The 23,199-nt window shown below is 36.9% G+C and overlaps 1 protein-coding gene and 1 long non-coding RNA gene across 2 annotated transcripts in view; one reads left to right on the top strand and one right to left on the bottom strand.

Moving 5' to 3' along the window:
• SPON1 (spondin 1) overlaps positions 1-23,199 on the bottom strand; it is a 168,430-nt gene that overhangs the window by 104,450 nt on the left and 40,781 nt on the right. Inside the window, exons 4-6 of the mRNA XM_072337217.1 lie at positions 14,307-14,380; positions 11,297-11,419; positions 4,904-5,052 (exon numbers count right to left, since the gene is read on the bottom strand). Of these exons, the coding sequence (XP_072193318.1) occupies positions 4,904-5,052; positions 11,297-11,419; positions 14,307-14,380 (346 nt within the window). The remainder of the gene's footprint in view (positions 1-4,903; positions 5,053-11,296; positions 11,420-14,306; positions 14,381-23,199) is intronic.
• On the top strand, positions 5,347-18,217 carry LOC140252465 (uncharacterized). Its single transcript, XR_011903660.1, has 3 exons — positions 5,347-5,412; positions 5,928-5,999; positions 17,576-18,217. It is a non-coding gene; the product is annotated as an uncharacterized lncRNA (long non-coding RNA).

Here is a 23,199-nt window from a genome sequence, read left to right as displayed (position 1 = left end):
TTTCCTTTAAAGAGTGATGACCTCATGAATCACTATTCAGGCAAAAGAAAAAATAACATTTTGTTTGTTAGTTAAATATTTTAATAGTCCTCAGATAAAAATCATGAAATTTAGTATAACAAGGCATTTCAAATCTTATAATTACAAAAATGCCAAAGGTTTGAAATTATAGACAAGATATATTTTCCAAGAGGAAAGGATGGAAAAAATCTACTATTAACAGTTTCAAAAGGCAAAAAGAAAAAGCACTATAATTTACAACTGATATGTATGTGCAAAGCAGTAGAGGAATATAAGAGAACAAACAGAAGTTTAGATACAAATTTATAGTCAAGCAGCTCAATTTATCTGGAATCGGATTAAATACAGCATTAAAAACATGCAGCCAGGCTGTAAGTAATGGAGAATGTATCCTGGGACAGGTCTTTACTACCTCACGAGTTGACAGAGTTCTAAGCACACTAAAAGTTTCTATGGACTTTGCATAGAAACCTAAAGGGGTTTTGGACAATTATAAAAAAAAGAATAGCACCTGTATTTTTTACATGGTCACACTAATATTACCTAAACAAGTTTCTGAAAAGCTGTGACAAGCTGTAATGTCAAATATCTGCCCATGGGAATGAAATGGAGGGGCCTGATACATAGGGGGATGCCATTCATTGGTTGTTTGGGTAGGCAAAGAGAAATCCCAGCCAGCCAATTTCTTATTGTTTCCACAAATAACAATGGCTGCAGAAAACTCAGCAGTAGCACAAAGCAAAATGATCTAAGATACTATGAACAATGAATGCCAAGCCATCATATTTCCACCAATTTTTAGCTGTTTTAAATGAACTCAGCCTAAAATATTTCTGCAGCAATCACAAGCGCAAAGTAGCCTTATTCTCAACCATAATTAGGAGTATCCTGCTCTCCAGAGCTCATGTTCAATTTTTAGCTGTTCTGTCAAGCGCTCAACTGAACCTCCCTTGCAGACAAGGTAATTTTAACTTCTCTAAGTAGACAGTAACAGATGAGTTAAAAAATCCCTACAGAATTACAATTTTAAACCTGCTTCAGTAATCGGTAATAGTTTGCCAAGTAATATAAAGGTCCAAACAATATATCAAAGACTCTTATTTGCAATTCAGGTGCTTTCTTAGACCGAGACAGAAAAACCTAATGACTGCATTTTTACACAGATATAAGCAGTGCTGCGTTTCAATACCGGTAATGAAATGGTAGCTACTCAACTGAAATACTACAATTCCATTTCTCAAAATAAAATAAATAAATAGGAATCAATCCAAAGTTCCTTTGTTTGTTTTTTCCCATTCTGTAGAAAGTTTGGGATATTATTTCAGGTTAATTTTCTATTAGGAAATTGATCTCACATAAATAATAACATAAAAATGATCTACAAACATCTAACTTGCTCTTCTAAAGGTCTGGAGGCAGAGTCAGCTCTAATCTATAGCCACTAAAGAGAATGGAAGAAATTATCCCACTTGCTGACATTGCAGAGAGAATTAAACCAAACCTGTAGGGAATGCCATCTCTGTGCCAACAGGCATTAAGAAATAATAATAATAATAATAAGAAGAAGGTACCGATTGCCTGAAGATAATGGCAAAATCCAGAATATTTTTTACTCTAGTTTACCATAAACATGTTTTAAAAAACGACAGTATTTTTCATAAAGTATTCTTCCTAACACAATTAAGCAAAACCAATTAAGTTTTCCTTTGAGACACTGAAACCAAGGGGCATAAGATTGTCACTGGTTTTACCTGTTTCTCCTCTTGTGGCATCTATCAATGAGATAGCATTGGGCATTACACTTCACTCTATTTTATACCTCTACATGTTTTAATCAGTGTAGTTTATTATTGTTATTATTATCACTATTAAACAAAGCAATCAGAATACAGATGCAAGATTCCCTTTTCATATTTCCTATTTGTTTCTGACCAAGTAGTTTTTCAGCTAACAGATTTTGGATAAACCAGACTTTCTGAAAACCAAACTGTTGAGATAATGAACGTATTTCAGAGATACAAGAGGTTGGTGAACATTCTCTAGTGCACACCATTATATTTCCATGCCATGTTTGTTCATGAACAATCCCTGGAGCATAATGCATGAATTATCCTATTGTACACATCAATCACCAGACAGGCTGTTTTTAGAAATACTCTTTTGTGCTCTGTGTTTTCCTTCCAATCTGCAACAAAATTTTTACAACAAAGATTGAGTAGTTCCTTTAATTTATCCCAGAGAAATAAAGTATAAAGCTAGTAAACTATAAACCACAAAGCCATTTTGCAGCACTCATGACTATCCATGCAAAAAATATCAGAGTCTCTTTACAGCAACAACACAAATCAGAGCATTCAAGGCACTCAGGGAGAAAAGATGATGATGATTCAGCAGACTGTCAAATGGGGAACAGAGGCGTTCACGCTTGAGAATCTTTTGTTTATGATACGATTGATAGGGCACTTCTTAACAAAGCACCATTTAAAGGAAACAGCTTCATTAACAAAAAAGTTTTGTTTTGTTTTCCTCTTTCAGACCTGAACGGTAATTTTTTAGTAATACGTCATCAAAACAATCAGATTTTTGGGGTCTCAATAAAACCTCAGAAACTGTTAAGTTTTTTTAAGTACTTGTCTATGTATTCACCTAATAGGCTGCACAGCAAACATAGCTGCAACAGATTTCTGAGTCCCAGGTGCAATATGAAGAAGGAAATAGATTCAGACATTGCTTGGGAAGGGTTGGGAAGGAATGACACTACCAGATTTCAAAGCAAGTAGAGGATACTGCAATAAAAAAGTACAGAAGAAACCAAATCCTCAATGAGCACCAACAAAACAGCTCCTCAAATTACTAGCTCTGTAGTCAGGTTGTAGGACTTCACCTCTGCACTTCTCAAAAATATTAGTCAAGCTTAAGCATGCTGAAAACAAAAAAAAAGGTCAAATAAAAATGTCACAGTGTACATTGAGATGCCGCATTTTTCTAGGCAGTATCTTGTCATCACATCAGCTCATTGTATGAACTGGTATACAGTAAATTCTAACAAGGGAAACAGGAATTGTTGCAGGTTTGACACAAGCAGGTAGACCTGACACTCAAAGGAACTGCAGCGTTTACTAATTTCATATGTGACCTCAGCAGCCATGAAGTTCAAAGCACTACAGAATGGTTCGGGTTGGAAGGAACAACAAAGATCAGTCAGTTCCAACTCCCTGCCACAGGCAAGAACACCTCCCACTAGACCAGGATGACCAAACTCCCATCCAGCCTGGCTGTATTTGCAGCCAGTTAGCTACATTACGTTCTCTGAAAGTCACAGTCACCTCTGAACAAAAGCCAGTGCATAAGTCCCTCTCTTTTTTTTGCAAATGTATGGCGCATAAAAACAGAACACATTTTCTGGAAAGCAGAATGAGAAGTTATTTTCATCTTTTCCATCTTACCTTCAAATTCCCTATCTCTTCCACCACTGCTCAGCAGGATCTTTCACAATTGCATCTCTACTTGCACTTCATCCTATACTTTTCCCTCCTCCCTGCTGTTTCTGGAGCAAGCCAAACTTTCATACAGTTACACTCAGGTGCAACCAACTCTCAATATAAGATGCTTGAAAAGACTGTACGAAGAAGTACTCTGCTTTTTAGCACAAAGATAACAAGCCTTTGTTCTTAAGATAATTTGTTTTATCATCTTTGAAGCATGAAGTACTATTTCCCCAGTTTGTGGTATTTGTTTTGATTTTGGTGAAAATTTGTACCTTATAAAAAAATGAGTGCTGAATTACTGAAAACCAAATACATTATTTCTTTAAAATTTCAGCCATTTTGAAACCTTTCATTCCCAATAAGTTTGACAGAAGTAGAAAGTGCCCAAGAAATACATTTAAAACAGTACATTTCAATTAAAGATCTCGCCTCACAGTATACTGAAGGTGAAATAGCAAAGCAATCCCATGAAGCATCAAAGCAACAGTGTATTTGTCCCACCTGGTTCAAGAAAGAGAACTGAAAGAAAAGGATTCTGGCAAATCAGATCTGTCTTCACCTTTTCTGCCTTAAATTCCCTTACTGAATGCTGTTTCCATTTGATACCTGTCTTGTCTGTATAAGGCCATAAGCCAGTTGGGACAGTTTCTTCTTTCACTCCTATGTGGGGCAATCATAACTATATGCATTATACATGCACTTACTCCCAGGCATACTTCCATATGAAATCATATGTATAGCACTGTTACATGTGTTAGTATCTATATCTTCTCTCTCTCTCACTGATAAGCACTATTTCTAGCAAGTACTTGGAAATAGACATCCTAACAACAATCATCACTATACCCCAGCTTACTTTATTTGGTTGCTTTCTACTTCACATAACAAAATGAAAATCATCTATAAACTATTTGAAAGATTGATTTCTGCTCAGTTAAGCCAATTCCCTGTAGGATGATATAATGTAAAGGCTCTTTTGTCCTTAACCATAAACCTGTTTCATCAAGTTTTATTAGTGCAATTATGTAAAGTCTTCCTACTCAGCAACAAATATTACCTTACTCTCCTGTAAGAACAGTTCTAACTTGGATAAATCTGCAGTTAACTGCAAGTAAGATAAATACCAGAAAAAAAAAAAAAAAAACAAAAACCAACTAACTAACATTAAAATGTATCATACATCAAAGACCACCACTTCAAAAAGAAAAACAGCTTGCTACTTGCCATTTTCAGATTTTTCCTTTAACAAACTCTGTGGGTCTTCAAGATTAAAAAAACAATAATAAAAAAATCAGAGTAAGAATGAGTCTCTAAAAGCAGACAATTTGCTTAATCAGCCTGACTGAATTAAAGCAGAATTTATTCTTTTAAAATACATATAAAATTAGACATACTTGTTGTCGAATTTCTTCTTCCATCTTGACTGGGGATCCCAATTCCGCAACCTGTTTGACTCCTTCACTAGCATACCCTCCATACTCCCAAAGAATGTAGTTTTTTGAGTGAGAACTACCAATGATTGCAGACCAATGGTTAGTGCGCCCTTTCAGGAAAAAAAAATATAAATAAAAATTAAAATGAATAAATAAATAAAGTAATAAATTAAAGCTGCAATGATATATTCACTCTACTAACATTAATACTTACTACTATTGAAAGAGATTGTAAGGGAAACAATTGAAAACAGCCTGAACCATCTGAGGCAAGAGTCAGATCAGCTGTGGGAGCACAGGTTACGGCAGTTAAGTTGTGCTCCTGGAAGGGGTGGACCTTGACTCCACCTCTCCTCGATCCCATTTAAGGGCTGACCACGACTAAGGTAACATCTCTTTCTGCAGATTGATTCTTTGTGTTGATCTTCAATGTTGGTGAGCATCTATCTTAGCTGAAAGCCTCAGCACTGGTGAGTCTTTTCCAACATGTGATTTACTTTTATTCTAAATCCTTATAGAAGATTTTTCTGGGTTTTTGTGGTATTTTCTGTGTTCTTGAGGGAAATACATGATTATAGTAACTTTATCTTTTCATAGTTAAGTGGCAGTTTTAAATCAGTATAACTGTGTGGTCTTGATTAGTAGTATCAATGTACTTATTTGTTTTCAGAAAGCTGGAAATTGTAACAAAGGAGTGCTACAGCCTAAGGTAAAAGCAAGGTGATCTGGTAGGAGATAAATATTTTTGTTCTAGTGTACAGTGCTTGCTAAATGAAGAAAGTACATGCTAGTGAAATGAGTGTAAGGGAAATGGTTGGTTATAGTCTGAACTTTTGATTAACCAGCTGAGACAAGAGATGAGTCAGTTGTAGGAGCAGAGGTGAAGGTAATTCATCTGTGTTCTCAAAAGGGGTGGAGCTCAACTCCCCCTCTCCTAGATCCCATTTAAGGGCTCACCACCACTAAGGTAGATCTCTTTCTGCAGATTGTTCTTGTGTGGAGTTCTTGCAGTGAGTCGTGACATCAGTGAGTACCTATCTTGAAGGTCTCAGAGTTGGTGAGTCTTTCTCCTTAGTTATTGTTTGGCTATTTATTTCTGACTATATTTGTACTATTCTAATTGTACAACATCATACTTTCATTACATCTGCTGTACAGAGGCTTTCCTTGTCTTTTGCTAAAGTGAAGGGCTTGAAGTCACCAGTCTGCATTGGAACCAAATTTCTGCATGCGCTGCGTGCTGTCAGCTTTTACTACATCAGTACATGTCATCTTTAGAGTACCAAAATACTCAACTACAGAAATACAATATAGTATATAATGTAACTTAACAGACAGAAATGTAAAGGAAGTTAGGGCAGCTAATCTAGTATCTCCTAAGACAGATACTTTAGTACAGGTTTAACATAATTTGTCTTCATTTAAGCTTCCTCAGAATGTTTAAAAAATCATTTTACTTTAGGTCCCCACATGAAGCGTTTATAAGGGTAAAACCTGCAAGGAGTAAAAGATTTCAGCAAGTCATTTCGTTAACAGTAGATACTAGTGTTTGGGTGGTGACAGCAGAGTAACAGAAAAGTCTAGATGTAAGCATGACTATACAATCATTGAGTGTTTCAGCTTTTTGTTTCTATCTTTTTTGCTGAAATATTATCAGGAAGAGATACAAAAGGCTTAGACCTACAAACCTCCCTTTGAGCAGCTTCCTGGCCAAAAAAAGAAGGAAAGATAACTCCCTATTAGCAAACTGTGCGTAGTTTCTCTTCCAGAAAACTTTTGAGATACTGGTATTGAATTGCTCTTATGAACACTGATGTAGCTGGTTTTTCTCTTACTGCATACTTAGATTATACATACATGATGTTGCCTTTTATTTTCTCCTCAACCATCAGTAGTGGTTTCTGCTAACTTAGGAAGGAAGTGGATGAATAAATTTTAGTGCTTCTTTAGCTGCTTGTTTTACTTGCCCCATTTTCCCCAAGTGTAAGAACTGCAGAGGTAAGCAAATGGGTTCTTGTTCTGGTTTCTTGTCTTGTTGTGCAGGAAGGGAAAAAATCCTAAAGTTTAGGAAAAAAGTAAGAAGTCTGATGGAACTGGAAAGTGGTTTGAGCAGAAAGGAGTCACAAAAGCCCCACAGTACTAGAAATGAAAATGAACTCTTTAAGTGTCAAACAGCACTCTACAAAGATATCAGGTTAAAGGAAAAGATTGAGAAAATGAACTACTCACATAAGTAGACAGTCTAGTAGCAGTGCAAAGACCATAGGAGATCAGGGAGACAGAATGACAGAGTGAGACAATATTTAACATTTTTCTTTGCAATGCAAAATGGAGAGAGAAGAGATAAAAACAGCTGCAAACTAGAATAAATGAATGAAAAATAAGTAATGAAGTAAACAAAAGGAATGCAAATTTAAAACATGAAAAGTGGGGAAAATAAAATTGACAAAGACAGAGTAGAGAATTGAATAGATAAAGTCAGATGCAGGAACATAATCACAGGAGAATAGAAAATAGATTAGGGAAAAGAGAGAGAAAAACAATGGTAGGGAATGAAGCGAGAAAAATGTAGCAAGAAGCAGAATAGATGAGGGAAGGTGATCCAGCAGCACAGTGAACAGAGCATCTGCTTTTTTCCCTTGGACATAAATAAACTCACTGAGCTCTGAATTATAGCAGTCATGACATGTTGAGAGACCAATAAAGCTAATCGGCAATTATGCCCTAAACAGAGAAAAAGAGAAACTAAACCCCACTACACCATTTTCCTCAATAAGAGGCTGTGTTGCTGCTTTCCTAATGTGTAATCTAGTAATTGCTCCTCAAGCAGAACCTTTCCTAACCGCAGAGGGAAACTGTCTTTCAGGTTCAGTGAAGGGACTGCCTAACACAGGTTTAAACCATCTCGCTGCTCACAGACAGAAGCTTTCCCTGACATGCACTAAGTGACACTGAAACTTATCGAAAGAGATGGTACCATATAGCCCCTAAAAAAGACAAATGTGTGACTGCAGGAGAAAACCAGAGAGCCTTTAAGTCTTCAGCAAAAGTAATTGTTTCATGTGCTCTGCAGCTTCTTGCCCCCACCCTGTCCTAAACAGAGCCAGAGTGTTTGGTGCTTCTGCAACCAGAGCCCATCCTCTCCCACCCTGCACCCCTTCCTAAAAAGCAAGTGGCTCTCCACATAATGCAGCTGGCCCACATACTTGCCCAGAAGAACTATTCAAAGCATGTGCTACATCCTCCCAAAACATGTTTATGAAATATGTGAGACATTTCCAAGTGTTTCCCTCTTCACTTTGAAAGTTCTGGTTTTGTGAGACTAGTCTACTCAATCATTTGTTAAACTTCTTCCTTGAAACACAAAAGATACTCCAAACCATGAAATAATCTTATCTATGTCAGCTCACAGCTATTTTGTTCCGTCAGCCTGTCACTATCCAATTGCTAAGATAGCAAAGAGAGTGCAGACAGCTTAACCATTGTGTTATTTCACTTCATTTTTGTATAATTCCTCAATAAGCATGCATATATGCATTTATATGTATTCTTTGGTGTATTGTGAAGGTAAAATCATAATGAAGAATATATTTGTTATCAGATATGGACTATAACCAGAGACAAGTACTTTTAAAATCAGGGTTTATGTAAATACTAATCTTTCTGGCCAGAAAAACATGATGGGAAATTTGATAGTTTCCACTGAGCCTGATTTCATAAGAAGGGAAATATTTAACTTGCACTAGTTTTAATATCAGGAGCCATAATGATGTGCAGAAATCCCTTGAAAAGCATGCTTGATTTTCTTGAGTCTCAGTTTATCAGTATAGTCGTTATGTTCAGTCTCTCTCAGCTTCATGAAAGCAAAGTTGTTTAGAAACTTCTCTACAGGCATCCTCTGCACCCTCCTGATGGCTGGCACATTCAGAACTAGACTGTTAGAACTAGATGACCTGTAACATCCCTTCCAACCTAAGCCATTCTGTGATTATAAGACTGTAGTGGTTTCTTTCTCAGCAATACTTCACAGAGTCTATGGACTCCTGCATACACTCTAGACTTATAATGTCACAGAGCAGAGGTGTTTTAGTTGCGCTGGTATAATAAATCATTCCTAATTCATGAAATCTGTGAAAACCCACAAGAGTTTAATAGTTTTGCACAGTGCCTTCCAGAAACACTTTGATAGTAAACAAAATACTATATTATCTTAGGAGAAAAGCTAACTGACATGATACACGTTACTGGTGATGTTTAATGTAATTCAGGAGTTAATTTAAAGAAAAGAAATAAAACTTTTATGATTGGCTTTCTATTTCAGCCTCAATGTTGGCATAAAAATAAAGAAGGTATTTTTTAGTATCACAGAAAAGCTTGGGTTGCATTGAACCTTAAAGATCATCTGGTTCCAGCCCCTTGTCATAGCGTAACAGCTTTACAAATGATAAGGGATATACTACAGTCCATCCCAAATAGTACTTCAATGTGACTACTGCACACATTAATATTTTTAAAGAGTAATGTTAATGATTATTTTTTTATATCATTACATCAGGATAAAAGATCTTACCACCTTTTGAGAGTCACAGTGCAAAATCTTATCAGCTGTCTTAACTCAGACTAATCCTATTAGATTATGTGGTTGTTCTTTTTACAGAATCATAGAATATCCTGAGTTAGAAGGGACACACAAAAAACATTGAGTTTAACCCCTGGCTCCACACAGAACCACCAAAAACCTAAAACCTTTATCTGGGGGTGGTGTCCAAATGCTTGTTGAACTTGGGCAGCTTGGGGCTGGGCCCACTGCCTGGGGCAGTCTGTTCCAGGGACCTACTGCTGGCCACTGCTGGCTCAGATATAAGTTGCTGTTGACCAGAACCCCCCAGACTGTCTGTACACAGAGTCAGGGTTGTTCCATTCCAGCTGTGGAATTGAATTCCATGCAGTCGGTGATTGCCCAAACCATAACTTGACAGTATCTCTCTCTATGGCTTCTCTGACCCTGAGGGCATCAACAGCTCCTCTTAATTTAGAGGCATCTGCAGGTTTACTTAGTATAACTTCAATTCCTGCATCCAAGTCAATAATAAAAACAATAAAGAGAACTAGCCCTGAAACAGCTCTGCAGAACCCCAGTAGTGACTGATAGGTAACTTGGATGGAACCCCATTGACTACAACCCTTCGAGTCAGACCTGTCAGCCATCCCCTCCAGGGTATTTTTCCATTTATTACATCACAAAGTCACGGTTAACTTCACATTTTTCAATTATTTCCTATTTCTAACCGCAAGCTAAATCCATACTAACATTGCATATGAAGTGACATGGTCAGCAGATATTTAAATCTTGCAATAGCCTGGAAGAGCATTTCTGCAATTACTCACTTTGGCTTATTTCATCTCCTATGTGTTATGCCGACAAATAATATTTGAACAATGGTATTGTTCAACTGAATGTATTAAATAATCAATGTAAGCAATATTGCTTAGACGGTCAGAACTATGAGCTGAGACACAAACCATATTTGAGTTATATTATGGTACACTGACAGGAAGTAATATATTTTAAGAAAGAGACATAGAAAGACCACATAACAAATATCAACCACAGACAACCTAACGAAGTTTGAACACCAGTAAATGTGACTTGCGTTTTCAAATCATATCCTAGCCTTTACTGCTGTGAACCATGGAATAAGTAATAAAAGTATAAATGTATAATACGTGTTTTTGTAATTTCATTATTGACAGCTATTTGGATTATTACAATAAAAGTACTGATCCCGTAGACAGGATCTGATAGACAAAGCTCAGAATATTTATTTTAGCTGTATAATCAACTTGAAACATTTTGAGAGGATGCTAATCTCTAAATATCTTACCAGTCTCCTTGGCAGTAAGATACAGGGCTCACTGAATTAACTAGAATCTTCCAGAGGTCTTGAAAGAAAACAAAACTGAGTTTTGGCTAGCTTAGCATGGTTGTAAACACGGTTGTAAATGTTAGTGTTTTAAAACTTTTTTAGGTTGTGTTTCTCATTAAATTCCATTTCATAGCTGTAAGTGATAATCTAGGCTATGCTTTCAGTAAGAGGAGAGGCGGGGGGGGAAATGTAATCTCTTTATAGAGAAACATTTTTAAACCTCAGAACATCAGGCAAGTCTCTAGAATTTATTTGTAATCTATAGCATTTGCATAGATTTTTCAATACTGAGCATAAGCAATACTGCGTATATGTCTTAATTGACCCTGGTGGGGTGTTAACTAAGCAACACTGAAGCAATCTCCAAATATCTACATCATGTTTGTATGGTACAACAATATTAGGAAAAGAAACTATAGGTACTCACGTGGAAAGTCTTTAGGATGTGTTTTTTCTGACCAATTTCCATAAAACGTTAGCCTGTATTTGGCAGTTCCACAGGCACAGCAATCTAAAATAGGTTTGTCAGTCACACCCTCTGAGGCTGAATCTGAAAAAGTAATGAGAGTACCTACTGAAATGGGATACAACTCAACAGCAGCAAATGACAGCAAAGTTGACACAATAAGTACTCCAGCAATAAATCTGAATTACATTTACTCCTGTTCATTAGTTTCTAATGTTAGGCTCTGCAAAGAAGTAGAGTCCTGAAGCAGTCAGTTTGGATTTATGGGTGAATGTAATGGCTAGCTGTAAATATGATGGCACCATTACAATTCCAGTTGTTTTCAGATTCAAAACAGGTTCATCTCTGGTTCTGATTTGGTCAAAACCTTAGCAGACCTGAAAATACAATAGATTGGAATTTTATATACAGACAGACTATAGAAATTCTTCAGTGGGATGCAATAATCAGCTGCAACAGCCCCATGCTTATGCCTCAGCTGCACTTCTGCATGCACCAAAGAGAAACCGAGTTGTTGCATGCATGCGTTTCCTGCTCACAAATCATTCCCTGCTCTGGTCTGAGAAACACCCAGAGTTATTCAGTGATGCAGCTGAGACTGAACCAGTGCTGCCAATGAACTCCAGCAGCTCTTTTAACTACTCTCTACAGTGGTTTCTAAACAGAGACATGGAATAGTTAGTAGGCTACATGACTATTGCTATGGCACTGCAATCCGCTAATGTCTTAAGGATCCTTCAGCCTTCTGGTAAATGATGAACAACAAATTCCTGCACAGATGATGGTGAAGAGAATACAGAGACAGATATATCACATTATGATTAGTGTGACAAGTTCTTTCTGTCACTCGGAATACTTTATAGCAGTATGGGTCATGATCTACATGAAAGGCTTGAACTTAAAACAAATTGAGGCCTCAAATGTACAGAATAGAGGAGGTTACGAGATGTGAAACTCAAAACCAAAGTCCAAACCTAAACCAAAGAATTTAAAGCTAATCCATAATCTCAGTACTCTATTTTAGTTAATCAGGACACACTCAGGAAAAGCAGTGGATAGCAGTAACAAGTCATTCTATTATCTGTGAAAGGAGTTTTAAGACTTAAACAAATTGCCTCTTGTGTGAATGAAAAGAAGTCTTTCTGAAGTTTCATAAGCTTTTTTCCAATAGAATCACTTGTTCCCACCTATTCTGGAAAGATATATACATCAACTGTAGAACAACTTAGCCTGTAACTGCAACATAGATCTTCTGTTATTAAGACAATGTGTTTCTATACTTTCATTCAGTGTCTTTAGGACAGAGCTCAGTAAATAAGTTCTCCAAATTGCCAACAGCTTTCTTCTTATCCAACGTCTTATCTAGACTAGAACAGTGGTGCTGTTACTCAAAAACATGGGAGAAGTTTAGAAGTTTAATTTTGACATAGGTTTGTTTCCAATAATTACATTTATTCTGATTGCTTATTTTTTTCATCATTCCCACTTTTTCTCCTTTCTTTTCTGAAATAATACACATGTTGTTGTTTATTCGGGTGGCTTTTTACATCACGTTCACCACTGAAAATGCAACTTCTTTAACAAGTCCAGCTTATGCAAGCAATGATAGGGGAGATTCAAGCTGGACATTAGGAAGTATTACTTTTCAGAAATGGTGGTCAGGCACTGGAATGGGCTGCCCTGGGAGGTGGTGGAGTCACCGACCCTGGGGGTGTTCAAGAAACGACTGGATGTTGTGTTGAGGGACATGGTTTAGTGGGAGCTATTGGTAATAGGTGAATGGTTGGACTGAATGATCTTTCAGGTCCTTTCCAGCCCCGGTGATTCTATGCGTTTCCATATTTGAAATGGCACAAAACACTGACAAAGAGGTTTCTTGATGACAAGGGATTCCACATTGTGCAGGACAGTTCAGTGCTTCTCTGGCACACATTTGGTTCACTAAAAATGAAGGACAGTGTGGCAGGTACCTTCAAAAAATTGGGTTTTTTGCTCCTCAGCACAAAACTAAAGCAAAAACATTCCAAATGTACAGAGAGAAGAAATAAAAATTACCCCCATAGCAATCATCTCTGCACAAAGTTATTACTTCTCAAAGATATGTGGGAAGTTTCTCCTGCAAAGAATTAAGCTATATGATCTGGAATTGAAACCTAAAGAATATGTGCATGTTAGTATCAAGGGAGTTGTCCGTAGTGGCTACACAGGCCTTCCCACACCCTCCTCCTGCAAAGATGGAACATGTGTTTAAAAGTTAACAAATTCCTGGTATTTGCACATATTCCTATAGGAAGGATAGTTCTGTTTACTAACAGAAGCAACACAATCTGCCAGCAGATGACAGAACCTAAAGGTCACTTTCCATATTTGCCTTTATAACAGATTGTATATTTAAGAATTGATAGAGGATTGCATTATAGCCCTTGAAGAATTTCAACATATAATTCCCCTTAGTTTTCAGGAGTTTAATGGCCTGATGTACTTCATAGAATTTTCTCCAAAATATGCAAACATTACCATGACAACCCTGGTTCAAAAGAAGTAAGAATGAAAATAATTGCAAAACACAGAAGGAGAATCAGGAGACTGTGGATATTTGAATTAACTTCACTTGCATGACCTTTCTGGGGAGGAGGAATTTGCATAAGCAGAAACAAAGCCTACTTATCAAAAGACAACTGTAGTTCTCTGTTTTCTCTCATGTGAATTTTAAACATATCTCCTAAGCTTAAGTTTAGGAAATGTTGAAATAGCCCAAGCAACAGGTTACACACAAGGTAAAAATGTGCAAGTGTCACATTTAGGTGAAAGAAAGAAAGACTGTATGAGAAACAGCATGCAAAGTACGGAAGAACATCAACAAATTAAGAGATCCTAAATTTCAAGCTATATAGATTCAGGGAATCCAAACTTTAAATGCATATAAAAAGTGAGGAGAAATCAGCAGAACATGACAAGGAAATCACCTTACCTTGTTCACAGATTCTTTTGGTAAGAGAGCCCTCGTCTTGAAAATAAATAATGCGCTTCTGCACAATACTGGCCCTACAAGGCAAAAAAAGGTTGAAATACATCCATTGTTTAAACGAAAAAGAAAGTGAATGATAAAGTAGCAAAAAGACAGAACTAGACTGCTAAAACCGAGGCGTACTTTCTTCCTCTAACAATATATGAAGTTGTAAAGCTAGGATTTTTAATTACATTTTTTATCAACTTGCATCTGAATTACGTTACATTTACAGAAACTTGGATTGTTGTTATCCTTACAGAAATGCTCACAGTTATGTGGCGAGGATCTGTGCTTCTGAAATGCATGACGGTCAACTGAATACTCAGTAAATAAAAACTCATATTAAAGTATTGAAATTATAATCTATTTCAGAAAATTGCTCAGCTAAATTAAGCAGCTGTTTGTAGGCAATCCCTTTGCATTCTGAACAAATAAATACTTCTGATACATTACAGGAATTCAGTGCAAATAGGATTTTTAACAAGTTTTTTGTTCCATCTCCGGAGGCACTCTAGGTCAGGCTAAATAGGGCTCTGTGCAGACTGATCTGGTGAGTAACAAGAGGGTTGAGAATGAGTGGTCCATAAGGCCCCTTCCAACTCAAACCGTGATGTTAAGATGCAGAACTGGCATAAGTTAAACTCTTCAAAAGTAATTCAAATGTTCTAAAAGAAAAGGCACTCTATGCAATCTGGAATACTTAATTAAGATGTATTTCAAACAAAATGCAGTTTCATAAGCCTCATTTTAAAGGCAGGGTAAGGGGAAATACTTGTTGAATCTGAAAGTCATACAGAATAAAACAGCTTTTTATTTTACAGATGGAATTGTACCCATGAATTTTTTTAAATCCTATCTGAGAGGTCATAAACTGAATTTTCTGCCTAGTGTCTTCAAATCAGTAAAATACCATACTCTTACTGAAGACTAGAATCCAACACAGAGCAAATGTCATAAACAATAATCAGTTGGAATGGCTCAGGCAAACCCCTTCCAGCCCTACTTAAATATAATTAGCTTCTTAGGCTATTTTATAATTATAAAATTTAATTTACATGTAAACTTTGCAGTTAGAAAATAGTTAAAATTGGGTTAAAATCATGAACATTCTTAGTGCAGTTTCTTGAGGAGAACCTGAGCGGGGATTTCCTCTTTGTTTAGTAGTATGGGAGCACATTCTTCTGACAACCCTTTGTACCATTCCTTGAATACTATTATATGATAATATATTAAGGAAAAGCAATCTGTAGTCTTCTGTACCCCTCCCAGCTTGATCTAGCTTTAAGAGGTTTACAGAATTATGTTATTGTACTGGGTTATATGTGAAATGAATTATTTCTTCCTGTCCTACTCTGAGCTTGTATCTTCAAAAGAAAAGCACAGCAAAGTGTGTCTAGTTTTTGATAACTTATGGGATGGGACACTGTCAAAGAAAGCAGACAACAGGTTAACAACACTTCTAAGCACACTCAGTGATTTTCCTTCTTTCTTCAGTAGTTAGAAGTGAAAAATAACTCTAGAGAGATCAGAATGACTGTAAAGTTAAGGTTAGACAAGAGTCTGACTCTTACTGTTTAGAATTTTATGTCCCTGACTGGACCTTCTTATTAACTGCTTTCCATTAGACTGGAGCAGAGCTGCTGTGTTGAGAGGTGGGCCCCTGCCAACTTCATGAAGTTCAACACGGCCAAGTGCAAGGTCCTGCACCTGGGTTTGGGCAATCTCAACATAATAATAACAATAATAATGTCAAATAGAAGTACAGGCTGGGTGGAGAATGGCTTGAGAGCAGCCCTGAGGAGAAGGATTTAGGGGTGCCGGACAGTGAAAAACTCTACACGAGATGGCAATGTGTACTTATAGTCCAGAAGTCCAACCAGGCTCATTCCTCAGCTTGAAGTAACAGAACCTACTTCAGGCAGGTGCTGGACTAAATGAATTTCTAAAGTATACAATGATCCCATGCCTTAAATATCATTTTAAAGAACAAGTTTTTCAAAGATTACTGTCTAAAAGCACCCGTAATTAGAAGCTAAACAAGCAAGAAATCGGCTTTCTTGTGAAGGAGCTCCCAAATCTGCTGATCAAATACATTATGAGTATTTTATTTCATAAAGTTAATTTAGAAACAAAATGGAAATTATTTGAAGCCTGAAGTTTACTTATTTTATTCATTTTGCTGCAGTTAGCTCATCGGTGTGAAACATCATGGGAACAGTTCGTTTCCTGACAACAAAAGCTTCTCAACTTCCTGAGCTGCTGTCTTTTTACCTGGGTTTGTATATATATGGAGCTAATAATCCAAATTAAGCCAATGGGAGCTTTGTTGCCAACTTTAGCTGAGAAAGGACTGATGTATTAGATGGCTGCATAAATACCCACAGCAGAAACACAACATTACATGTAGACAAACAGAGATGGTATTAAATCACCTTTGAAATATTCACTGTTTTAATAATCATTTTCTAGACTGGAGACTGATCAAATTGTCTGAACAGCATGTTTGCCTACTTTTTATCACTATTTTTATTTATCTTACTATTTACTATTTTGACATATCTTATTCCTCATTACAAGTTGTGATTTTGACTAATAGAGTTTGGAGGCTGACAGTAACTGCTTCAAAATAGAACGACTGACTTTTACAGAGAAGCAGGAAAGCTCTTAAGAATTTACACAAGGTACACATCTGCTTAGTCTACACAAATCATTGCTGGTATTTCTATCACCCATTGCTGTCTGACCTTTTCTGGAAGGGCAAATCTGATTGCTTTTCCCCTAATGTTAGCAGATTTAAGGAGACTTTCAATTGAGTTGTTTCTCTCTTGTGACTGTCAACAAAATCATCTCAATGAAAAGGGAAAACAGCCCTTCTATGGACACACCAGAGGACCAGTGAATAAGAACGAGAAAAGAAACAAATGCCTCCAAAATCTTCTCTAGCTCCCACTATCTTCAAATGATGCTTTTCAGTAATTGTTAAAGCTTTTGCATCGCACAAGAAAGATCATGTGCGTTGTAAGTAAATTTATTTCCCTTTATTTTCAGCCAGCAGCACCTATTTTTCTTTCAAAAAACAAATGTTCCTCTTTCTCTCTATTGTATAGTTCTCTTGGCAAAATCAAGGAATATTTGGCAGTTGCTGTAATATTGGCTTTGGTAGTGTGACTTTGTAACACTGATAGATAGGATACAAGTAGGCCAGTCTTTGTCCTGTCTTTTTTATTTAGACCACATCTCAGCATGAGGAGGACGAGACCTGCCCTAAGAGACTTTCCTGGAATGAAGGCCCTCTCCAGCACAGCTCTGCAACTGTGACATCCTGCTGGGAAAAGCTCTACAAAAGTCATGTAAATTGCATTTGGGAAATTAACAAACACAAAATATCACAAACCACAACAATTCAGAGCAGCCTTGGGGAGATGCTGCAACTCATACCAAAAACTAAGGATTATTACTTTTGCTTTTTCCATAGACATAGTTTTAGATCATCATCCTTACTCCTTTTGTCAAATCACAGCATCAGCAGAAATAATCTCACTTTAAAGTGTCGCTGTGGGTGTAATGATGTGACAAAGGAAGCAAGAAAGAGGATCTACGAGAATTATTGCCATGACATTTTCAAACTTGCATCAAAAACATTAAGTACAATATTAGAGATTCGTTTGAGTAAAACAGATTTTGCCGGAGCTGGTGAATATACAACATAAGTTTCCACTTTTTCCATCTCTAGGGCAGTTCTTACAAACCATGTACTTCCTTACAAGATATGTTTGTCCAATGAAACACATGGAAAAACAAGTTGGGTAGATTAAGAAGAAAAAAAAAAAAGTACTAAGAAAACCCACGGATACTGAAAAATAATAATAAAATCCTGGACTGCAGACAAGAAACTTTGCATAATATTATTTGTGAGTTTACTTTGTCTTCCCCTTCCAGCCATCAAGGCTATTTTTTTTTCATTTATCCTGTTCTTTACTGAGTTAATTACATCACTGTAAGTTCTTTCCCACCTCTGAAAGCAACCAAGAACTATAATTTATGTATTTTAACCAAGAACTATAAATTAGACTTTACAAGATGTTTAATGAGGCTTCAAGATAATATTCAGTCTCACTAGAGAAAAAGCTCCATCTACACCAGAAATGAACTTTGTCATCGATCACCCTGACAAGGGTGAGTACTCATCTAACTTTCTTTCTTGACACTTAACTCAGGAGGAGTTGCCACAGGTGTGGGGCTTTTTTGTTTGTTTTTTAAACTGTATGTTCTTAACATACAGTTAAGTTTGAGCAAACTAACTGCACCTGATATTTGATTTTGGATAAACACAGTAATATTAATGTCAAGTGTATCACTTTTTCCACATTTAGATTTCTGCACAGGATGATGGTCTTTTCTGCAGTAGATTAGTCAGCTGATAGAACAGCAAAAGCTGCTTACTTCTAAAAAACCATATTCAGTGAATACATATATACCAGAGTATCCCTCTTCAGCTTTAGTTTAAACATTTCACCCATGCTGCCGGAAAACAGATTTGAACAAAACCACACAGAAAGAACCAAGCACTCTAAACTCATCCTACAGACATATTCTACCTTCACAGTCCTTTCATTTATCCTTAATATCATACTCTGGTATATCATCATGTACATAGGTGGAAGCTCACTGACTGCAGGACTGATCTGGACATCACACAGAATACAACAAAAAACTCCAAGGGAAAACACAGCCGTATATGCTGCAATGTTGGATTTGTTCTCAAAAAATCTCTGTGTTTTCTTGAATGCTCACGGGACATAAATATTGAATCTTAGCTCTTCAGAACAAGAAGTCATAGTGACAAAATCATTTCTGACATGTATGCTGTACCACTTACATGCAAGATTAAAAAAATAAAAATGGAAAAGAAAATATTAAAAGATGAAAGAATGAGTTTGTCCAGGTCTTTTCAGAAAGCTTCATCTTCTTTAAAACCCATTATACTTGTGGGTTGTGTCTTCACTGCATATTTTGCTATTCACAAAGTTCTTGTAGCAAGCATCATCTCCTTGAACTTCAAAAGCAAGCATTATTAATTGCACCACAAAGAAAAGTCAGAAAGTATTGGATAGGACGGGCTAGTTGAAGGATATATTTATTTTGTAATTCTAAGTGCAGCAGATAGAAGCAACCTACCAAAAGGAGGAGTGCAGTTTCTATCAAGTTAAGGAGCACAGTGCTACTTTACCTGGTAGCTATATTCACTAAGCCAAATTGCAGTAAGATCTGATGTACAGCACTTGTGCATTAACTAACCAACCCCAATATCAAAATGAAAAGTTAAAATAAACAAAAAAACCAAAAACCCATGTCAAGCATGGTTTTACTTTTGCTCTAGAAGTCAATCTGACCTGTATAATGCTCATCCACCCGCACAAGGTACTCAAGACTTAATTCCTCTGGACACTGAAGAAAAGTAAGGAAAGAAAAGAAAATCATGCTCCCACTTTCAGGGCTGGCAGCTTGTTTCACCTACCATGACAGGACACAGCAAGAGACAAACTACATTATGATTTTACTGCAAATGAACTACTGCAAAACTACCGTGTTTTAAACCCTCCCACGTGTCACTCCTCACTATTACTGCTTGACCTCTGTTGATTCTGTCACTAATGTGTATGTCACAGTATAATGCGCACGTAATTTGTCACAATATTCCTACTCATATTTCCCTTCACATTGGATCTCTCCCTTCTACCCACTCCAGGTTGGGGAATTAAATATATGTATTTTTTGTCTTTGTTGTTATTCTGTTTTTTTTGTACTGTACTAGCAAAGCAAAATAAGTAAAAACTAAATGTACCCACAAGTGCCCAGTTAACGAAGATTGGAAACAATCTCAAGGCTTTAGAAAAATTGTTCTGAATCTTCAGTATTCTCAGGGGATTCAGGAAAGAAATAAATGAGTAGATACTAACAAAATATCAGAGCTGTCAGTTCTCCAGCCTTTGTTTTAGAAGAGGGGTCCACTAGCAATATACCAAAGATATACTGCAATGACTAAATCATTTGCTTGTACAGACAAGAATGGTATATTGACAGCAACTAATCAACTCTCCCTCCTTGTAAAATAGTGAATTCTGGGTATTCGGTTGCAGGAATCCAGTTAGAACTCATTTATTTGACGCTTTCCAAGTTCGATTTAGCTCACAGGAGTCAAAAGGTTAAAGCACCACAATGGATGATAAATTATTATCCACTGAAATTAAGTATTAATTGATATTAAAGCACTTAGTAAAGATTTCTTCAAAAGTCTTACATTAAGCACTTTAATGTTATAAATGTATACACCCAGATAAGTTTAATTTTGATGTGGCTCCAACAGCACTTGACGTTAAGTCTTACATCCCAAATCCACTCTAACTGGATCTGGAATCACCAGAAGAAAGAGACTGACTGGCCATTTCCTTACTGCAGCTGAGCCAGAGACTCCAGCTTTCAAGAAATAATACTTCTAAAAACTGAGTCTCTTCTAGCTCCATTCTAGCTTAGCTTCTCTAACATAACCTCTGACAGCTGAGACTGAAGCCCACTGCAGACCCATGCTGCCAGGAGATACTGGCTGTTTACTCTAGAAGATACAAGTGCAGAGAAAAGAAAGAACCAGTATAAGCAGGAGGGTCAAGATCTGCGACCTTTCCACCTTCTCCATTCTGAAGGAAGAGTATGAGGGAAGAAGGCATTTTCAAAATGTACTGGAGAAAAAGCTGAAAGTCTATGCCACTCATGTGATACATAATTATAAATAATTATCACATTCATCCATTACACGACCCTACACAACTAAGGAGGTTTTCACCCAGATCTCCCTCTTACTTTTTGTTCAGAGCCTGTTACAACAAGCCTGCAGCTGGGAACGGTGATTATGGCAGCATCTTTACCTTATAGTTTTTCTTGTTGAGGGCAAGGGGGGTAAAATAGCTGGAGTAAGGATTTGTAGCAAATATTGTTGCTAAGTGCTGGTACATAAATTGTTGGAGAATGCAACAGCAGGGAGCCCATACAGAGGCATTTGGTTCTTCCTAATTCAGTTCTAAGCGTGCCAAATTCAACACAGCCTTTTCATGTCTGATTAGCTGCTCCACCAGTAGCAGTTTTTTCTGCAGTACTTCCAAAGAACAAACTGGTCCAAGTCATCAATGAGAGCATAAATAAATCAGTGGGAGAGGTGCATTATTCAGCTTATAGCTGGGGATGCTTAGAAACTATTTGGACAATACAAAAACCGAACATTCACACCTATTGCTTGTCTGTGGTTATCCAAATAGATGCCTCCCCTCCAAAGTACACTCCATGAGAATCGTTGACAGGAGACACGGAGCTTCCAACATTTCTACTGCTCTACAGATATTAACAAACCACAGATTAACCTCAGAAACCCTCGGTAATCTGATCTCTTTAACTTCACTCTAATCGATATGAGAGCAGAAGGTCAATAGTCAGTCATTTACAACAACACTACACACAGGATTGAGGAAGATTTTATAGGATTTCAGCAGAAAATTACAGCCCAAATTGCGTTTGGTTCGCTAATGAAATTTCACACTATATGGACGGCAATGGTGTTAAAGGGCATGCATGCCTTGAATTTGAATGGGATGATGTGGAAAGAACACCTCAAAAGTGGGTCAGCTCAGTAAGAACAGCAATAATCCCTGAAATTTAAACACTCAGAACTGGCTGTGATTTCACCTTATGCAGGATTATTCTATGAAGGTTATAGGATGCTGGACATCTGACCAGGTAGGAGAGGATATGAGGCTGGGCAACTGAGCTCATTTTGACAAAGGACTGGCACAAAAGAAATTTAAAAGCAGGGATATTACCGTGGAGATCAGCTATGAGTAAGATATCCCAAATCTCAAAGGAGCACAAAAAGTGAAGCTGAAAAGGGTGATAAAGCAGACTCAGCAGCTGAAGGGGGCAGACCTGGGACAGAGCAGGCAATCAAACAAAGCAGACACAAAACAGGGGTGCTCCTTCAGACGTGTGTACCAGAAATAAGTAAACGGGTCATGTTGTTGAGATTGTTATCCAAGCGGTGCAATGTAAACTTTTTCAACAGCCTGCGTAGATTTGAAAACTGAAGCACAACGAGCAATAAATCTGATCTTCAGTCTCAGATTTTTGTGGGTTTGGGTTTTGTTTTTTCTTTGTGTGATTATTGTTTTCCCAATCACATAATTAATTTTTTAATAATCGGCAGTCCTCTGCTTCTAACACATGTTTACAAAGGAGTCAGAAAAACCACCCTTTGAAAACTGAAAACACACACAGTTTACATACGCTGATGCTGAGGCTGTTCTGAAAATCTAGGTGTGTGCTGCAACTTTATTTTGCTGCTAATTGTGAGATGACCTTCTGTTGAGAACTGATCTTACTTCCATCAAAATCAATTACCAAATTCAAGTTCACTTAATTAGATGAGAAGCACAGCCTTAATTCCTTCCAAGTAGCTTCTGAAAACTTGGAAATTATAAGGATATCACTTTAAACTTTATTATTGCCGAGTGAAGTGTTTTCCTGATCCAGTTAGTGAAGAAAACACTTATCTGAGTATATCTGAAATTTGCCTCTTCTTCATGAGTTTGACTTTATTTATTGGCTTGAACATTTCTAGAACCTTGTAAGTAAAGCTATGGGTAACAGAAATATGGATTACTACTATAAAACTGACAAGAATGAAGAGCTATCTCTATTTCTTCACGATACTGAAAATGGTGGTTTGCCTACTATTTATTCAGAAAAAATAGATAACGAATACTAACAGTTTATCTAAAGTAACAAAATAATTTCTTTATGAACTGCCATG

The sequence above is a fragment of the Excalfactoria chinensis genome, chromosome 5 (genome assembly GCF_039878825.1).
Source record: "Excalfactoria chinensis isolate bCotChi1 chromosome 5, bCotChi1.hap2, whole genome shotgun sequence".
NCBI lineage: Eukaryota > Metazoa > Chordata > Aves > Galliformes > Phasianidae > Excalfactoria > Excalfactoria chinensis.
The sequence above is the reverse complement of the archived record's forward strand: the minus strand, read 5'-3'. Positions and strand labels throughout refer to the sequence as shown.